General features: G+C 38.1%; 1 protein-coding gene across 4 annotated transcripts in view; it reads right to left on the bottom strand.

Moving 5' to 3' along the window:
• The window catches only part of LOC147373895 (actin nucleation-promoting factor WASL), an 81915-nt gene that overhangs the window by 33492 nt on the left and 28033 nt on the right, over positions 1–20390 (bottom strand). For all 4 annotated transcript variants that reach the window (XM_086395815.1, XM_086395817.1, XM_086395813.1 and 1 more), the window contains exons 2-4: positions 5959–6093; positions 3271–3357; positions 1579–1675 (exon numbers count right to left, since the gene is read on the bottom strand). In XM_086395815.1, coding sequence (XP_086251941.1) covers positions 1579–1675; positions 3271–3357; positions 5959–6090 — 316 coding nt within the window. In that variant the 5' untranslated portion in view covers positions 6091–6093. The remainder of the gene's footprint in view (positions 1–1578; positions 1676–3270; positions 3358–5958; positions 6094–20390) is intronic.

Raw genomic sequence — 20390 nt, 5'->3', positions numbered from 1 at the left:
GAAGTGGTTAAGCTAAAGAAGTGAAGGCCTAAGGAGGGCACGGTAGGTAGATGGCTTCCAAATTAAAACTGGCTGATTATTTGTTGCTCCAAAAGTTGGTCCCCATGCATCTAAGTTAAAGAGAGGCGAGGCTGAAGGCTGACTTAGCATGACAGGATGCCCAGTGATAAATCAGCTGTCTCCCATGTGGGTTTCCATCTTTCTGCTTCTGAAACACTATGACTAAAAGCTTAAGAACTGCATAAACAGAATTCCTGCACCAGGTGAAAGACACCTTTAGGTGCCCTATCTATTTCAAAGTCAATTATTCCACATGGTAAGAAGTGTTTTAAACTTGTTTTTATATTGAAAATGTCACACAGTTTGACTAAAAGGAGTTCCAGGGAGCCTCTGGCCTAGCACCACAACATGTCACTGAAATAGGAACTGAACCTCAAATTCTTCCACAGAATTAAATTCTTCCACAGCATGGAATCAAGCGGTAAACAACCCTGGCTCCAAAAAGGAGTAAAAAACAATAGGTGCCTAATAATTCTATTCACTCATTACAAAGAGGATATAATAAGATGACAGTGAGGCAACAACTCAGTTCATTTTATTTTCATTTTGCACATTACCTCCTCCTTGGAAACCCATTAAAATAAGTTAACATGTATAAAATGTAACACACGCCTTTATATTCCTGTCCTTTTTCATGATTTATTCCCTCTTACTGGTAAAGCAGATCCTTGAATACAGTGATTTTCAAACTGGGGTAACGTATACTTGGACGTACAAAAAGACTTTTTCAAGGAATATATGAGCATAGCTAGTTTCAAGGGGATCTATTTGCTGGTTGCATCTCCCATAAGCTATTTGTCCTACAAGTGATCTGCTTAAGAAGATGATTCTGGAGAGATTTACCTTTCTCAATCACCCTTTTCCCACTTTACAACAGGAATGCCTGGTAGTTGACTACTGTTGAGTAGTTAGTTCTACATCAATGAATTTAAAGCTCTATATTATCCTGCATCATTTGCTAATGTCTTATATATATTAGAGTCTCATGCATTAAACTAAGTTCCTTATGATTTTATAACATACAACATTAGGTACAAAACAGAAAAAGCAATGTTTACAGATCTTGTTTGCAACTTTGCATATCTGCTTCTAGGCTTGCCTAAAGTCTTTGTTCACAAAATATAGAATACTTTTTAAAATGTGAGTTACAAATAATGAAATAAAAATGCAAACATTAAGAGTCAGTGTATGTTAAATATTATCAACGAAAAAGATTACTGGAGTTCTCTAAAAAAAAAAGAAAATCAACCCAATAAAAATAGTCAGTTTTTTAAAGGGAAAATTAGTGACCTGTTTTGTGTAAAGGGCCAGATAGGAATTACTTTAGGCTTTGTGCTTCATAGTGTTTGTCAACTATCCAACTGTGTTGTGGGAGAAAATATAGTCAAGAACAATATGTAAATCAACAAGTATAGTTGTTTTTAATAAAACTTTGTTTACAAAAATAGATGGTAGAACAGATCTGTCCCGTAAGCCACAGCCAGCTCCTGTTTAAAGAAATTTTTAAAAAATGCTTACCAGATTTCCTTTGTCGTCGTCCCAACAAGTCTGTAACTGCTTTTCGGAATTTTTTTGCTTCTTCTTCATTGGCAAAATTAAGAGCAACTTGACAGGTCTGAAATATTTTCAACAGAAAAGGTAAACAACAAAACCTATAAATTAAGCTTTATTTAACAAAAAAGTTAATAACCAACAAAAGTACATTTCTGAAGAAAGCAACCTTACTTTATTAGCACACAAGAACTTAATCACTTGAATAATTTAAGAAGGCAAAAAGCATGGAGAAGGTAGAGTAAAAGACTACTATTATGTTACAGTAGACACTCAAATGTTAAACTGATGCTTCATCTTCAATAAAAAAAAAAAAGAGTGAACAGAATTTGATCCTTCAATAGAGCTCTGTAAACATTTGGATTTGAAAAGGCAAACACTAGAAACACTGATCAAATGCAGATCAACTCTTTCTTTTTTATGATTTTATTTTGCAGCTTAATTACAGGTATTCACGTACATTATTAAAAGTGTGAGAACACACTTGACATTATAATGGCATTTAGTCCACACTTTTATGTATGTACATATATTTACATACAATGACGAAAAATGTGAAAAATAACAAAGAAAGAAGAAAATACATTTTGAAAAGACAGATATATCATCTAATCCAACCTTTTATTGTAGAAAATCTAGGAAATACAAATATGCAAACAAAGAGTATTAAAGTCACTCAATCTAGTCCTCCCTCAGACAACTCCTGTGAGTATGTAGTACAAAAATCATTTTAACATTGTCCCCCAGTATGTTGCTGTTGTTGTCATTGTTTAGTTGCTAAGTTGTGTCCATCTCTTTTGTGACCCCCATGGGCTGCAGCCCTCCAGGCTCCTCTGTCCATGGAATTTCCCAAACAAGAATACTGGAGTGGGTTGCTATTTCCTTCTCCAGGGGATCTGCCCAACCCAGGGGTCGAACCCGCATCTCCTGCAGTGCAGGTGGATTCTTTACCCCTCACCCACCAAAGAAGCCCTGTTCCCAGGTACAGGCAATAAATTTTTAAAATTCTGTTTCCCCTGTCTCACTTTCCCTGGTGACTCAGACAATAAAGAATCTGACTGCAATGCGGGAGAACTGGATTCAGTTCCTGAGTCAGGAAGATCCCCTGGAGAAGGAAATGGCTACCCACTCCAGTATTCTTTCCTGGAGAATCCATGGAAAGAGAAGCCTGGTGGGCTACTGTCTATGGGGTTGCAAAGAGTTGGAAAGAAGTGAACAGCTAACACTTCATTTTAGTACTCTTCTAGGCCATGAATTATTCTTTCACAAAATAATTTGTATGGCAATATAATCTTCAATATTTAAAAGTTACCATGGATTAGGGGTTTCATTTTTATAGACAGGAAAACTAAAATTCAGAGAGTTAAACTATTTGTCCAAAATCACACAGACAGGTTAAAACTATATAAGACAGAGAAGATGAAAAAGAAACCTCTTCTACATGCCAAATTACATTTACATTCCTCTCGGAAACCTTTTTTTTCCCTTAAAATCTTAGCCATTGCTTCCTATTAAGCCGTAATATCTGTGACTAGGCTTTTAAAAGTAAAATAACTCCTTATATTTTATACAATGGATTTACACAAAAAGCACATACTTTCCACAGACAAATGTAAACGCAATTACACTAAACAGGGAAATAAAGGAAATATGACTTACATCTCCAGCAAAGGTATGAAAATATCCTCTAGGACTATTATATACAAAGTTATTGTATAGCTCTTGTTCCCACAATAGTTTCCCATCCTAGAAAAAAATAAAAGTTGAAATAAGAGTCACCAATAAGAAAACCTCTAGGAATAAAAAAGAAAAGGAACAAAAATAAAGGAGATGACTCATATTAGGGCACTGTTTATATTAATAGCCTTTACACACAGAGCACATATATGTACAATACATAAACAACATATCACACAATTTAATAAGTAGCAACAAAACAGTAAATATTGGTTGTTTCTTTCATAAAAATTACATACCAAGTGAGTTGAACTCAGTATGCTAAGATATAATCTTGTTAGCCAAGCATTTCCAAATATATACTTGGTCAAATACATATCTAGAACAATTACTAGATCATCAATGTTAGAAGTGGTAAGATTCTTTTGTACATGCACTGATTATCAAAGCATAGTTCTATCAGCAGTATTTAGAGTGTACATATCAAGTATTACTGGATTTCATTCTTTTTTCCTCAATTCTGTAGACACTGAGAGGGTCAAATATGCCTTCTCTGTACTGTTCATTAACAATCTTTGAATTTCTAACTTTTGCAGAGTGGTCTCCTAATTAATTGATTTATTATTAATAAATTATCATTAATTCTCCAAAATTAATTCTGATTAATTAATTCTCCAAAAGAATTGATGCTTTTGAACTGTGGTGTTAGAGAAGACTCTTGAGAGTCCCATGGGCAGCAAGGAGAACAAACCAGTCCATCCTAAAGGAAATCAGTCCTGAATATTCACTGGAAGGACTGATGCTGAAGCTCCAATACTCTGGCCACCTAATGAGAAGAACTGACTCACTGGAAAAGACCTCGATGCTGGGAAAGATTGAAGGCAGGAGGAGAAGGGGACGACAAAGGATGAGATGGTTGGATGGCAACACTGACTTAATGGACATGAGTTTGAGCAAGCTCTGGGAGTTGGTGATGGATAGGAAAGCCTGGCCTGCTGCAGTCCATGGGGTCACATGACTGAGCAACTGAACTGAACTCCTAATTAAACATTGGTATAAGTACTATCAATCATGAGCAGAAAGAGAATGATGATTGAAGTGTACAAGGTTAAACTATGGTTAAGGGATCCATGAGTGACTGTCATATCGATAGCCTTAGTATAAGAAATATAATTAACCTTAATACCACATGTGGCTAATTGTAAGTATTTAGCAATGGTTATCTATAATTGGAGATGACTGGTTAAGGAAATATAATCACAGCCCTATTCTGAAATGCAAGGTTCCACCTAGACCACCAATTCAAAAATATTTTAAAATGCTGTACACATGTAATGGGGCCTCCCTCATAGCTCAGTTGGTAAAGAATCTGCCTTCAATGCTGGAGACCTGGGTTCAATTCTTGGGTTGGGAAGATCTCCTGGAGAAAGAAATGGCAACCCACTCCAGTATTCTTGCCTGAGAATTCCATGGACAGAGGGGCCTAATGGTCTGCAGTCCACGGGGTCGCACAGAGTTGGACATGATTTAGCAACTAAACCACCACCACACACATTATGACCTTTATAATGGAATCCCCTTCTTCTCAGTGGAGTTCTATGTATATCTGCTTTCTAAATAGTGCTTCTCCTTGCTGATGAGAAATATATCAAAGGACTTAGGAGTGTCTTTTAAACTATGCATGTGTTCCCTACCCCCTAGAATTCGCTGCTATGGTTAAACTCCTGTTAGTAACAGGAGTACACCACATCTCTCAGCTGTCTTGAAGTATGTGAAATGGGTGTTACAAATTACTAATTTACAAAGGGCAGTGACTTAAACTTACTCTCAGGGAAATACTCTGCAACAGACCCAGATGGTCAGTGCACTTTACAAATAAATAAGCCGAAGCCCAGAAAAGTAAAGCAGTTTGATTACACCCTATTTAATCATAAGTACTGTCCAGGAGTTTAAAGTTAGTTTTTTTTTTTTTTTTGTAACTACAACCCTATTATACTTATTGCCACACATAAATATTAAGTAAGGAGGCTTACCCACAGAAAAGATTTTAAAAGATAAACAGAGACTTCATCTCAGCAAAAAGATGATTTTTACAGTGACTATCAGAGATGAATTCCTGACAAAGGGCATCCAATCTAAGACAAGGTGGATTTACACTTGAGACAGAGGGATACAAAGCTGGGAAAATCTGAATATACCTATGTTGAGAAACAACATAAAATAGGCAGCAAATACATTACTATAGATATTGTATAATACTTTAAATCCAGGCTGCAGTAAATAAGAACATACCAAGCTAAGATACACTTCTGTAGTTCCCTGCAAGAACTATATATGCTAGTCTGTGATGGACAGGATGGAATAAAAAGAGTATCATTAGAAAATAAGAGAATGTGGGCAAAGTCCAAATCCAAAAGAATAAAAACAGACAAACCAGCAAAACCTTTAATATGTGGACAGATAAAATGGGCAACTATTCACATTTGGCTTAGGGTTTACTGCCAATTTGATCACAATGCCCATGCTTCAATATCTCAAACCAAGCTTTACTCATCTAACATTAAGTATAATTTAAATATTACATAAAGGATAAACAAATCTATACTAAATTACAATTGAGGTAGAAAACCTAATCATCTACACTTTAAGTTAAGGCAAAACAAAACTCACCTTGATATCAAATATTCTTAAAAAATAAGATCTCTGTGGATTGTCCTTAACAAGACAAGCAACACCACTGCACTTCTTTGACCACATACAGTTCCGATCTGCTGCATATAACTGTACCACTGCCGAAGACATGGTCTGCAAAACATCAAATTTATAGCCATTAGATTAAAAATTACACTATGATAACTGAGCCCCTACTAACACCTTGAATGCAAGGAGACTGAACCAGAACCCCCTGCCAACCTGCTCCTAAATTCTGGACCCGAAGAAACAAAAACGTAATAAACATTTATCATTATTTTAAGCTATGTTTTGAACTAATTTCTTATGTAGTAATACATAACTAATACAATAACTATACTAAAAGTAATTATTGAAAGTTAATATGCATTGAGGTTTAACATGTATAAGGAATGCGCTCATAAGCACTTTTAAATATAATGCAATTTTTATTACTATTAAAGCTTCATTTTATGCTTAAGAAACCCAAGGTTACAGAGGATACTTTGCCCAATATCACACAGTTGAGTAGCAGAATTGAAATTAGAATCCAGGCAATTTATAACTTCAGATCCTGTATTCTTACTCCCAGTACTATATACTATTTCCCAATAAAATGAAGTGAAAGTTGCTCAGTTGTGGTCAACTCTTTGCAACCCCACGGACTATACAATCCATGGAATTCTCCAGGCCAGAATACTGGAGTGGGTAATCTTTCCCTTCTTCAGGGGACCTGCCCAACCCAGGGATCAAACCCAGATCTCCCACAACTGCAGACAGATCTTTACCAGCCAAGCCACCAGGGAAGCCCATAAAATGAACATCTGAGCAACAAAGTAATAGCTATTAGTAAAGTCTGACTTCTATAAAATAGTTAACCCCTTAAATATAGGTACTAAGATTTATAGGTAATAAGCAAGATTTATGCTTATTAATTACAGTGCTGCTAACTTTGAACATATACTGAAAGATGAATTCTAACATCTCCTTTTTTAAAGATGGTAAAACTGAGGGAAAAAAAGATTTTAAGTGAAGTGCACCTGGCCACACTGCTTGAAAGCTATAATGAAGATATGGAAACGATCTGAGTGACTATTGTTCCAATTCTTCCATTACCCTTTTAGATGCACAGGAAAGGAGTTAATTCATTGTGTACAATGGATACCTTAGAACATGCATTAGGGTTTTGTAGCTACTACCTCCCTCATGACGATATCATGATACAATCGAAACTTTCATTTAATTCTAAATTAAGTTTCCTATATACTACAATTCATGGGGTCGCAAAGAGTTGGACACGACTGAGCGACTGAACTGAACTGAAATACTACAATCTAACATGGAACTATTATTCAATTCCAATTTTTGTAAGAGTAATACACCCATTTACAGGTCAGCACTTATAAATCCTCTGAAAACAATAATTTTTTCTGACCCAGAAATCTTACTCCTAAACTAGAAATTAAGGAAATAATATAAAATAAAACTAAAAATTGTATTTTTAATATAAATAAAAACAAAATATTTATATAAATATAAATTATGTTTTAAAAACAGAAGATATTTAAACAACCACAAATAGGAGACAATTATGACTTGGTACATCAGTTCAATGAACACTGGGCATTGTGAAAAAAAGACAGACTACATTAAGATTTAGAGATGAAACTGTTTTGGGTTACATAACTATGCCTGGGGAATGCCTTCTCTTGATAAGAGAATTTCAAAGACCAATTAATAAACTCAGAAATCAGTGTTCTGCTAGAGATCAAAATTTCAGAAAGACTTTCCCAGGTAACAGTGATTGATGATGTTTTTAACTTTTGCAGACCAAACTCATCTTTATATTTCATAGACAGCCATGAACAGGACACAAAGCAGCAGGAAAAATTCCACAAGAGCCAGTTGAAAAATTACGAAGACAGCTCAGAAACTAGGACACTGGGTTTTAAAAAAGTAGATTGAAGAATGTGGGTGTGCCCTTGGCCTGCTTAGAACATACCAGTGAGCTGTAAGTGTACAGTTTTAACATGACACCTCCACAGGCACTGTGACCCTAAACCCCTAGCATTGAAAATATCAGAAAAAAAGATTTTGTATCTATTAACCAAAGATGTTAAAAATCAAGTTGAAAACTTAAAAAATCAGATGAGAAAACTTGTTTTCCAAGGAAAATTCATATAAATTCCAGCTCTTTTAATATGGTGCTATAAAAATGTGGTTATTTCTAAAAAGAAAAACAATTAGGAATTTAAATACCAAGAAAAAGTCCTAAGAAGCTTCTGACTTTATTATTTAACTAGAAAACAAGAAGTTACAGCTTGCAAAAGAAAAAAAATGTATTATTAAAGAGTTTGAAATTCCGTTATGGAAATTCCCTTGTCAAAGGAACAAACATTAACAGTGCAAAACACTGTCTGGGTGTATATATGGACTTAATAACAATCACAAATACCCCCAAATCTCATTTAAATATTTACATAAATGTAAACCAAAATCTAAGATCTGGCAAACAATTTTATATTCTCTACACAAGTATGGTTGGTGTTATAAACCTTAGTCTAAAACAATTTACAAAATTGTAATAGTAAAGAACACAACTAATATGCAATTTTCAGTAATACAATTTTTAAAATTTGGTACAATGTTACTGTCAGTCTAAGTGTGCCTATTTCATTCCTTCTTAAACTGTCAAAGTCTGAAAACTATATATTACAGCACCTTATAAAAGCCTTTTCTGATTAATTCAGAATAATTATAAAGACTAGCATAACATTTAATATACAAATGCCAGAAATAATAAAAACAGTGACTATCCCTAAAACTCTAGATTGACAGTGGCTTAATTAAGTTTTTAAAAACATTCCTTCCATTCCTTTAATTACAGCTAATCAACTCAACTACTTCTTGTCTTTCATAATCAAGAAGGTATTCTTGAAAAACAACCTATGGACAAGTGCTTAGGAAAGGAAATCAGTCTGTTTCTTAAGCTCAATAATGTTAGGGTGAAAATTTGTTAATAATTAAAAGAAAAAAAAGTACTATATCAACTTTCGTAGAAACAGAATCTGACCTATCTCACGCATTGCTGACATTTTAGTGCTGAGTTATTCCAACAGTTCGTCAGTCCTCAGAACTTTTACTGTCAAGGACAGAAATAAAATGGAGGATGAATTCTGGGATGTGAATCCCTACCACTGTCCTTCGGCAGGGCACTTCCACTTCTCTGGGGTTGACTGCAACAGTCAAGAAGCATTTCCCTGATTCTCTAGGTTGAAATGACTGCTTTTCCTTCACGTTTCTAGAAACACAATATCCTGTTTAAAATCTTGTCACATCACACATCTTATTCTAAAATGGAATAATTTTCTAAATTGATTATTGCTGCTGTTGTTGCTGCGTCGCTTCAGTCGTGTCCGACTCCGTGCAACCCCATGGACTGCAGCCTACCAGGCTTCTCTGTCCATGGGATTCTCCAGGCAAGAACACTGGAGTGGGTTGCCATTTCCTTCTCCAAAATTGATTATTAGTAGACTGTAATTCCCTTAAGTACCTAAAAGTTTTATAAGTCTATATTCTACTTCACCTGTACTTTGCCCAAGTAAGCAAACACATGTTAAATTAAAAATTACATAGTATGATTTTGATAATGATACTATGATAATGCAAAGAGATTGACCTTTTTTTAGGATACAGATCCTCAAATATTTGGGGCATCATATCAGCAACTTATTCTCCAGTGATTCAGAAAATAATAATATGCATATACATACACATAGAGAAAACCATGGTAAAATGCTATAAACACTTGACAAACATGTTGGAAGGGTAAATAGGAATACTTTGTACTGCATTTACAACTTTTCTGTAAGTATGAAATTATCTTGAAATAGACAAAGTTTAAAGCATAAATGATTCATAACAAGGGGGGGATTGTTTATCCCCTTCCACAGTCAGGACAGTCCTAGGAAGCAGGCTCTCTTCTCAGAGTCAATGCTACCTCCCCACACACACTAGCAACTGCAGAGACCCAAAACTAAGGAAAATGCCACTTCTTCAGAGTACCTCTATATTAACATTTTGTTAAAAGGGGTTTCATCTTGAATAAGACTCAAATCACACTATCATAACAACCACATTATATAACAGGTCAGAATAAGAATTTTAAGAAAACAGACGTTTATTTATTATAGAATCAGATGACAGGGAAAAGACTAAAAAATATCAGGACTTACATATCCTTGCTTGACAATCAACTGTCTACAACAAGTACTATGATGTAATACTTAATAATTGTCTACAATGATTATTGTTTTATTAATGAAAAAAATACAATGGTGTTAAAAAAAGTTCAGACATTTTCAATGAATATTAAAAATAAACTGTGAAAAAAGAAATCATTTGACTGAATAAATTGAAGTCTTCTCTGCAATCCCAATGGTCTAGATTACTAGTCAAAACATTTCAGCTTTTTTTATGTGCATTTGTAGCCCCAAGTTCCTAAATCTAACTCGCAAAAATTAATGCTAAGTTTTCTTATTACATAAAAGCTAAGCTTTAAATATATTCTTACTGTGATGACATATTTATATGAAATGCCCCATTATTGTCCTGAACATGAAATTTTAATATGAAACATAAATGGAATATTAAAAGTTAAGAAAGATAAGGAGTTTGGTTGTTTCTCCATGAAAAAAATTAACTATAAAAATTTGAATTCTGATAATTAATTATACAGTGATCTCAAAGAGCAATTTCCTAAATAATTAACTTATAATAACACTTTTGTTCCATGGTAACCTAACAACCCAATACAGAAACCACCCATTTGAAAAATAGAAACAAGATTAGTAAGTGGTAAATAAGAGTAAAAATCATAGAAAAAGAAAGCACAAATAATTCATTCCGGAAAGAAGAGATTTTTTTTTTTTTTAAGAAGAGATTTTTTTTATCACCTGGTAATTTGCACAATGAGAAATAACCAGAAAAAGAAAAAAAAAAAGAGAAAACGGTAGAAATTAAAAAAGCATGTATCAAAGACAGAAGGCTCCACAAAGAACAGTATTTAAAAATAAAAAAAACAAACAACGCTGAGGACTGGAAAAGGAGGAATATAAAAGTAGTAACAAACAATCTCAACAGTGAAGGAAAATGGAGCCAGATTAAAAACAGCTATTGCCTTAGGATGAGGCACAAGCACTAAGGTCTTACTAGCTATTTAAAAAACTGGTGCTGGATGTATTTATTCATCAAATGTTTATTGAGCACCTATTCATTTCAGTTCAGTTCACTTCAGTCGTTCAGTCCTGTCCTACTCTTTGCGACCCCATGAACCACAGCACGCCAGGCCTCCCTGTCCATCACCAACTCCCAGAGTCCACCCAAACCCTTGTCCATTGAGTCAGTGATGCCATTTAATTATCTCATCCTCTGTCGTCCCCTTCTCCTCCTGCCCTCAATCTTTCCCAGCATCACGGTCTTTTCCAATGAGTCAGCTATTCACATCAGATGGCCAAAGTATTGGAGTTTCAGCCTAAAAATCAGTCCTTTCAATGAACACCCAGATCTGACCTCCTTTAGGATGGACTGGTTGGATCTCCTTGCAGTCCAAGGGACTCCCAAGAGTCTTCTCTAACACCACAGTTCAAAAGCATCAATTCTTCGGCGCTCAGCTTTCTTTACAGTCCAACTCTCACATCCACACGCGACTAATGGAAAAACCATGGCCTTGACTAGATGGACCTTTGTTGGCAAAGTAATGCCTCTGCTTTCCAATATGCTGTCTAGGTTGGTCATAACTTTCCTTCCAAGGAGTAAGCGTCTTTTAATTTCATTGCTGCAGTCACCATCTGCAGTAATTTTCAGTTCACTTCAGTTGCTCAGTCGTGTCCAACTCTGCAACCCAATCAATCACAGTATGCCAGGCCTCCCTGTCCATCACCAACTCAAAGAGTTCACTCAAACTCATGTCCATCAGTGATGCCATCCAGCAATAATTTTGGAGGCCCCCAAAATAAAGTCAGCCACTGTTTCCCCATCTATTTGCCATGAAGTGGTGGGAATGGATGACATGATCTTTGTTTTCTGAATGTTGAGCTTTAAGCCAACTTTTTCACTCTCCACTTTCACTTTTACCAAGAGGCTCTTTAGTTCTTCTTCACCTTCTGCCATACAGGTGATGTCATCTGCATATCTGAGGTTATTGATATTTCTCCAGGTAATCTTGATTCCAGCTTGTGCTTCCTTCAGCCCAGCGTTTCTCATGATGTACTTTGCATGTAAGTTAAATAAGCAGGGTGACGATATACAGCCTTGGCGTACTCTTCTTCCTATTTGGAACCAGTCTGTTGTTCCATGTCCAGTTCTAACTGTTGCTTCCTGACCTGCATACAGGTTTCTCAAGAGGCACGTCAGGTGGTCTGGTATTCCCATCTCTTTCAGAATTTTCCACAGTTTATTGTGATCCACACAAAGGCTTTGGCATAGTCAACAAAGCAGAAATAGATGTTTTTCTGGAACTCTCTTGCTTTTTCCATGATCCAGTGGATGTTGGAAATTTGATCTCTGGTTCCTCTGCCTTTTCTAAAACCAGCTTGAACATCAGGAAGTTCACAGTTCACGTATTGCTGAAGCCTGGCTTCGAAAATTTTGAGCATTACTTTACTAGCGTGTGAGATGAGTGCAATTGTGCGGTAGTCTGAGCATTCTGTGGCATTGCCTTTCTTTAAGACTGGAATGAAAACTGACCTTTTCCAGTCCCGTGGCCACTGCTGAGTTTTCCATATTTGCTGGTATATTGAGTGCAGCACTTTCACAGCATCATCTTTCAGGATTTGAAATAGCTCAACTGGATTTCCATCACCTCCACTAGCTTTGTTCGTAGTGATGCTTCCTAAGGCCCACTTGACTTCACATTCCAAGACATCTGGCTCTAGGTGAGTGATCACACCATCATGATTATCTGGGTAGTGAAGATCTTTTTTGTATAGTTCTTCTGTGTATTCTTGCCACCTCTTCTTAATATCTTCTTCTGTTAGGTCCATACCATTTCTGTCCTTTATGAGCCCATCTTTGCATGAAATGGTCCCTTGGTATCTCTAATTTTCTTGACAAGATCTCTAGGCTTTCCCATTCTATTGTTTTCCTCTATTTCTTTGCATTGATCGCTAAGGAAGGCTTTCTTATATCTCTTTGCTATTCTTTGGAACTCTGCATTCAAATGGGTATATCTTTCCTTTTCTCCTTTGCTTTTTGCTTTCCGTCTTTTCAAAGCTATTTGTAAGGCCTCCTCAGACAGCTATTTTGCCTTTTTGCCTTTTTTTTCTTGGAGATGGTCTTGATCCCTGTCTGCTGTACAATGTCACGAACCTCCGTCCATAGTTCATCAGGCACTCTGTCTATCATATCTAGTGCCTTAAATCTATTTCTCACTTGCACTGTATAGTCATAAGGGATTTGATTTAGGTCATACCTGAATGGTCTAGTGGTTTTCTCCACTTTCTTTCAGTCTGAATTTGGCAATAAAGAGTTCATGATTCAAGGCACAGTCAGCTTCTGGTCTTTTCTGCCGACTGTATAGAGCTTCTCCATCTTTGGCTGCAAAGAATATAATCAATCTGAGCATCTATTAGGTTGGTGCAAAGATAACAGCCGTTTTGGACCATGAATTTTAAACCATTATTCAGTTCAGTTCAGTCGCTCAAGTCGTGTCTGATTCTTTGCAACCCCATGAACCGCAGCACACAAGGCCTCCCCGTCTATCACCAACTCCTGGAGTTCACCAAACCATGTCCATTGAGTCAGTGATGCCATCCAACCATCTCATCCTCTGTTGTTCCCTTCTCCTCCTGCCCTCAATCTTTCCCAGCATCAGGGTCTTTTCCAATGAGTCAGCTCTTCACATCAAGTGGCCAAAGTATTGGAGTTTCAGCTTCAACATCAGTCCTTCCAATAAACACCCAGGACTGATCTCCTTTAGGATGGACTGGTTGGATCTCCTTGCAGTCCAAGGGACTCTCAAGAGTCTTCTCCAATACCACAGTTCAAAAGCATCAATTCTTTGGCACTCAGCTTTCTTTATAGTCTAACTCACATCCATACATGATCACTGAAAAACCATAGCCTTGACTACATGGACCTTTGTTAACAAAGTACTGTCTCTGCTTTTGAATATTCTGTCTCAGTTCAGTTCAGTCGTGTCCGACTCTTTGTGACCCCATGAATTGCAGCACACCAGGCCTCCCTGTCCATCACCAACTCCCGGAGTTCACTCAGACTCATGTCCATCGAGTCAGTGATGCCATCCAGCCATCTCATCCTCTGTCGTCCCCTTCTCCTCCTGCCCCCAATCCCTCCCAGCATCAGAGTCTTTTCCAATGAGTCAACTCTTCACATGAGGTGGCCAAAGTATTGGAGTTTCAGCTTTAGCATCATTCCTTCCAAAGAAATCCCAGGGCTGATCTTCAGAATGCACTGGTTGGATCTCCTTGAAGTCCAAGAGACTCTCAAGAGTCTACTCCAACACCACAGTTCAAAAGCATCAATTCTTCGGTGCTCAGCCTTCTTCACAGTCCAACTCTCACATCCATACACGACCACAGGAAAAGTCACAGCCTTGACTAGCCGGACCTTTGTTGGCAAAGTAATGTCTCTGCTTTTGAATATGCTATCTAGGTTGGTCATAACTTTCCTTCCAAGGAGTAAACGTCTTTTAATTTCATGGCTGCAGTCACCATCTGTAGTGATTTTGGAGCCCCAAAAAATAAAGTCTGACACTGTTTCCACTGTTTCCCCATCTATTTCCCATGAAGTGGTGGGACCGGATGCCATGATCTTCGTCTTCTGAATGTTGAGCTTTAAGCCAACTTTTTCACTCTCCATTTTCACTTTCATCAAGAGGCTTTTGAGTTCCTCTTCACTTTCTGCCATAAGGGTGGTGTCATCTGCATATCTGAGGTTATTGATATTTCTCCCGGCAATCTTGATTCCAGCTTGTGTTTCTCCCAGTCCAGCGTTTCTCATGATGTACTCTTTATATAAGTTAAATAAGCAGGGTGACAATATACAGCCTTGATGAACTCCTTTTCCTATTTGGAACCAGTCTGTTGTTCCATGTCCAGTTCGAACTGTTGCTTCCTGACCTGCATACAGATTTCTCAAGAGGCAGGTCCGGTGGTCTGGTATTCCCATCTCTTTCAGAATTTCCCACAGTTTATTGTGATCCACACAGTCAAAAGCTTTGGCACAGTCAATAAAACAGAAAAGATGTTTTTCTGGAACTCTCTTGCTTTTTCCATGATCCAGTGGATGTTGGCAATTTGATCTCTGGTTCCTCTGCCTTTTCTAAAACCAGCTTGAACATCACGAAATTCATGGTTCACATATTGCTGAAGACTGGCTTGGAGAATATGCTGTCTAGGTTGGTCATAACTTTCCTTCCAAGGAGTATAACTAGGCTCAAACACATCTTTATTAATTAAAATGGAAATCGTTACAATCAACACATTTCCACCAATGGGAAATAGTTTATTCATTCCTGTGCATAAAAATCCGTGCTTTAGGATTCACCAAACTCTTGCAAAGCATTTTCTGCATCCTGCTGGTTGTGGAAGCATTTTCCCTGCAAAAAGTTGTTGAGATGCTGGATCTGTTAAGCGAGAGCTTAGATGAATATGGGACTTCCCTGTGGCTCAGCTGGTAAAGAATCCACCTACAATGCAGGAGACCCAGTTCAATTCCTGGGTTGGGAAGATTCACTGAAGAAGGGATAGGCTACCCACTCCAGTATTCAGGCCTGAAGCATTGCAAGGACTGTATAGTCCATGGGGTCCTAAAGAGGTGGACACAACTGAGTGACTTTCACTCACTCACTCAGATGAACATGGTGGATGAGGAGGAACTTCGTGGCCCAATCTGTTCAACTTTTGAAGCACTGGTTGTGTGACACATGGTCAAGCACTGTCCTGGAGAAGAACTTGGCTCTTTCTGTTAACCAATGCCAGCTGCAGGCCCTGCAGATTTCTGTGCATTTCATCGATTTGCTGAGCACACTTGTCAGATGTAATGGTTTCGAGAGCATTCAGAAAGCTGTAGTGGATCAGACCGGCAGCAGGCCACCAGTGACCATGACCTTCTTCTGGTGTAAGTTTGGCTTTGAGAAGTGCTTTGCAGCTTCTTCTCAGTCCAGTCACTGAGCTGGTCTTTGTCCGTTGTTGTATAAATCCATTTTCAACGCATGTCACAATCCCATCAAGAGATGGTTTAGTGTTGATGCATATAAAAAGATGACACTTCAAAATGACAACGTTTTTGATTTGTGGTCAGCTTTGCAGAAGGCAGTGGCACCCCACTCCAGTACTCTTGCCTGGAAAATCCCATGGATGGAGGAGCCTGGTAGGCTGTGGTCCATGGGGTCGCTGAGAGTCGGACATGACTTAGTGACTTCACTTTCACTTTTCATTTTCATGCATTGGAGAAGGAAATGGCAACCCACTCCAGTGTTCTTGCTTGGAGAATCCCAGGGATGGGGGAGCCTGGTGGGCTGCCGTCTATGGGGTAGCAGAGAGTCGGACATGAATGAAGCGACTTAGCAGCAGCAGTTGCAGCCATGACATTAAAAGATGCTTACTCCTTGGAAGGAAAATTATGACCAACCTAGATAGTATATTGAAAAGCAGAGACATTACTTTGTCAACAAAGGTCCGTCTAGTCAAGGCTATGGTTTTTCCAGTGGTCATGTATGGATGTGATAGTAGGACTATAAAGAAATCTGAATGCTGAAGAATTGATGCTTTTGAACTGTGGTGTTGGAGAGGACTCTTGAGAGTCCCTTGGACTGCAAGGAGATCCAACCAGTCCACCCTAAAGTACATCAGTCCTGAATATTCACTGGAAGGACTGATGTTGAAGCTGAAACTCCAATACTTTGGGCACCTGATGCGAAGAGCTGACTCATGTGTAAAGACCCTGTTGCTGGGAAAGATTGAGGGCAGGAGGAGAAGGGGACGACAGAGGATGAGATGGTTGGATGGCATCACCGATTCAATGGACATGGGTTTGGGTGGACTCCAGGAGTTGGTGATAGACAGGGAGGCCTGGCATGCTGCGGTTCATGGGGTTGCAAACAGTCGGACCTGACTGAGTGACTGAACTGAACTCAACATAAGGTACCCACTTACTGAGCTTTTTTTTTAACCTTTCCAATTTGCTTCAAATGTCAAATAACCATAGAACAGTCGACACTGAGTTCATCAACTCCTCATAGGAGTTTCAAGAGGAACAGCTTCGATGATTGTTTTCAAGTGGTCACTGTCAACTTCTGATGGCCAGTCACTATGCTCATCTTCAAGGCTCTCATTTCCTTTGCAAAATGTCTTGAACTACCACCACACTATATGTTTGTCAGCAGTTTCTGGGACAAATGTATTGCTGATACTGTGAGTTGTCTCCATTGCTTTATGACCCATTTTGAACTTGAATAAGAAAACTGCTTGAATTTGCTTTTTATCTAACATCATTTCCATAGTCTAAAATAAATATAAACTGCGAATAGTAAGTCATTAGCAAAAAAAATAAAGTGATAAATGTACATTAAAATGATGTATAATATAACCACATTTAAGAACGTATTCCAGTATCAAAGGCAAATTTCAACAATGAAAAAAATAATCGCATCAATGTAATAGAAACACAGGGTTGTGATAAATGGGGGTGGGGTGGGAATAAAAGGGGTGTTGAACACAAAAATGAATTACACACGTACTCCTGAAACATAAGTTCTAATGGGAAGCAGATATTAGTAACTATTACAAATGGTATGAAGGAAAAATCCAGTATGCAAGTAAAGTGTAAAAGCTACTCAGCATGAAAAGGTTTCCCTGAAGTGACACTGTACTTCAAGGGTGAAAAGGGATGAGTTGGGTGAGCAGAGTTTGCGGTTAAGTGGAAAGGAAGCAGCACCCTAGGTACACAAAGCAACAAAGACCCTACCGTGGAAGTGCTAGCAGAGTTTTAGAAGCTGCGTGGGGTGGGAGATAAGAGAGTGGTGTGGCATGAAGTTACAGACAATATTGAAACAACATCAAACATCCCTCTCTCTTAACGAAGGTGGGATGCTCACCTCAGTTAACCAAAGTTTAATGCTACCAGCTGAAACCTAAGCACTTTAATGACAAACAAACTAATAGGTGTATGTGTGTGTACAGTTTCTACTTTCACTTTCCTTTGCAAGTAACAGTTCTGAATGAGAGGGTAGAAAGGTAGGTATTTTGGTCACTGATAGGATTTGGGTATTCCTGAATCTTAAAGCCAAATTATCATCTGATACCCTTTCACCATGAATTTATCAAGCATATAATCCAACATGAGGTCACCTTGTTTGCCAAAAGTCATATATTGGTCAGCTCTGGATACATTTATTGTCTGTTCATGATACATGATACCCATGGATTCATCCCAGTTCCTATATTGTCCTATTTTTACCTTATCCATCTAAATGATTCTATAAGGAACATATACCCTTAATATAATTTTATTCCTCTACACATCCATTTGGTTTAAAATTTTTACCTTATTCTTGGGGAGGGAAGGGAGAGGATGGAGGCGGTGAAGATAGCGGAAAACAGAAGATTACTAGTGCAGGAGAGAAAAGGATTTTTATGAAAAGAGAAAATTCAACCAGATACATGTTCTATGCTCTAAGGAGTCAGGCGGATTTACTAGGAAGTCAGTTAAGTTTCGGAGAGGGCAATGGCACCCCACTCCAGTACTTTTGCCTTGAAGATCCCATGGACGGAGGAGCCTGGTGGGCTGCAGTCCATGGGGTCGTGAAGAGTCGGACACAACTGAGCGACTTCACTTTCACTTTTCACTTTCATGCATTGGAGAAGGAAATGGCAACCCACTCCAGTGTTCTTGCCTGGAGAATCCCAGGGACGGGGAAGCCTGGTGGGCTGCCGTCTATGGGGTCGCATAGAGTCGGACACGACTGAAGCGACTTAGCAGCAGCAGCAGTTAAGTTTTCGGGTCCTTTACTTCGAGAAGCCCCTTACAAGGCGTGGCTTATTTCTTTCTGAAGACACAGGAAGTAGCAGCAACACCACTCTCATTCCTAGGGGATCTTCTCCAGCTACTCCTTGAAGGTGATCTTGGTATATTTAACCCAAGGATGCCTTATCTCAATGTCTGTCCAGCCCCAGAAATGACCAGTCCCTTCCGGACCACATGATCCACCCAGACCCAATCTTAAACTCTGAGCAAAAGGATCTGAATAAATGCTGTCTAGCTCCCTGCTAGGGGTGGAATACTATGACCAAACTTCATGGACATTTCTTGGGGAGGGGTCAGTGGTCCAGCCACCTGAGATCAGAGAGATGTTTTTACAAGGCAAGAAGCACCCTCTAAGCAAAGTGTAGAAAAGTAGAGATGTGCTATTACCAGTAACTGTTTTCAAAAAATTCCTTTCAGCTTTACACCTATCAATAATAGGAAACAATAAATTCTGATCAAACATATTATGTAATAAGCAGGAGTCTTTTCCTGTAAAGTTACCAGGCAGTTAATATTCTAGGCTTTGTGGGCCATTCAGTCTCTTTCAACACTGTAGCGTGCAAACCCAGCTACAGGTAATTTGGAGGTGCTTGTATTCCAGCAGAACTTTATTTACAAATTCAAGTAGGCTGGGTTTTTTTATAAAGCCCATAGCTTGCCAAGCCTTGGACAGAGGAACGTTTCTCTCCACAGAAAACATAAAATTGTTGTCATGTACACAGGTAACTGACAATATGTGGTCAAAAACTGTAGATAAAAAGTATTAAGGAGGTGTATCACTCAGTAATAGCAGAAATTACAATAGTAAGAATCTATTTTTCTGGATTTTGTAATCTTTATGGTATTTCTCATTTGTTGTAATTCTTTTCTACTTCTGTATTTAGATTTTAGACGCTTTTTTTTAAAGACAGCGTCTCCAAACTGTACAAGCTTCAGGCCCCAAGACCTGGATCAGCCTTACTTGGGGTGAGAAAATGATGCACCGATTAGGGCAACAAAATTCTGAATCCAAAAAAATGAACTATCTAAGCTAATATATTCCTTTTGCCAAACCAAACTTAAGTTATTTTTTACATACAATGATCTTACCCACAAAGAAAACTGCGACTGAGCAACTTCCAAAATACTACTGAATGAAACAGATCGAAAAGGCCAATGGTTATGTGTTTGGTGAGGGGAGCAAGGTCAGGAGGGAGGGCGCTCCTTTATAACCAGTTTTTCATATAACATTCTTTTTTGTTGTTGAGTCACTAAGTCATGTCCAACTCTTTGTGACCTCATGGACTGCAGCACACCAGGCTCCTCTGTCCTCCAAAATCTCTCAAGTTTGCTCAAATTCATGTCCACTGGGTCAGTGATGCTATCTCATCCTCTGCTACCCCTTT

Source organism: Bos grunniens, chromosome 4 (assembly GCF_055505025.1).
Source record: "Bos grunniens cultivar Pamir isolate PY7600 chromosome 4, Bosgru_T2T1.0, whole genome shotgun sequence".
Classification (NCBI taxonomy): Eukaryota; Metazoa; Chordata; class Mammalia; order Artiodactyla; family Bovidae; genus Bos; species Bos grunniens.
The sequence above is the reverse complement of the archived record's forward strand: the minus strand, read 5'-3'. Positions and strand labels throughout refer to the sequence as shown.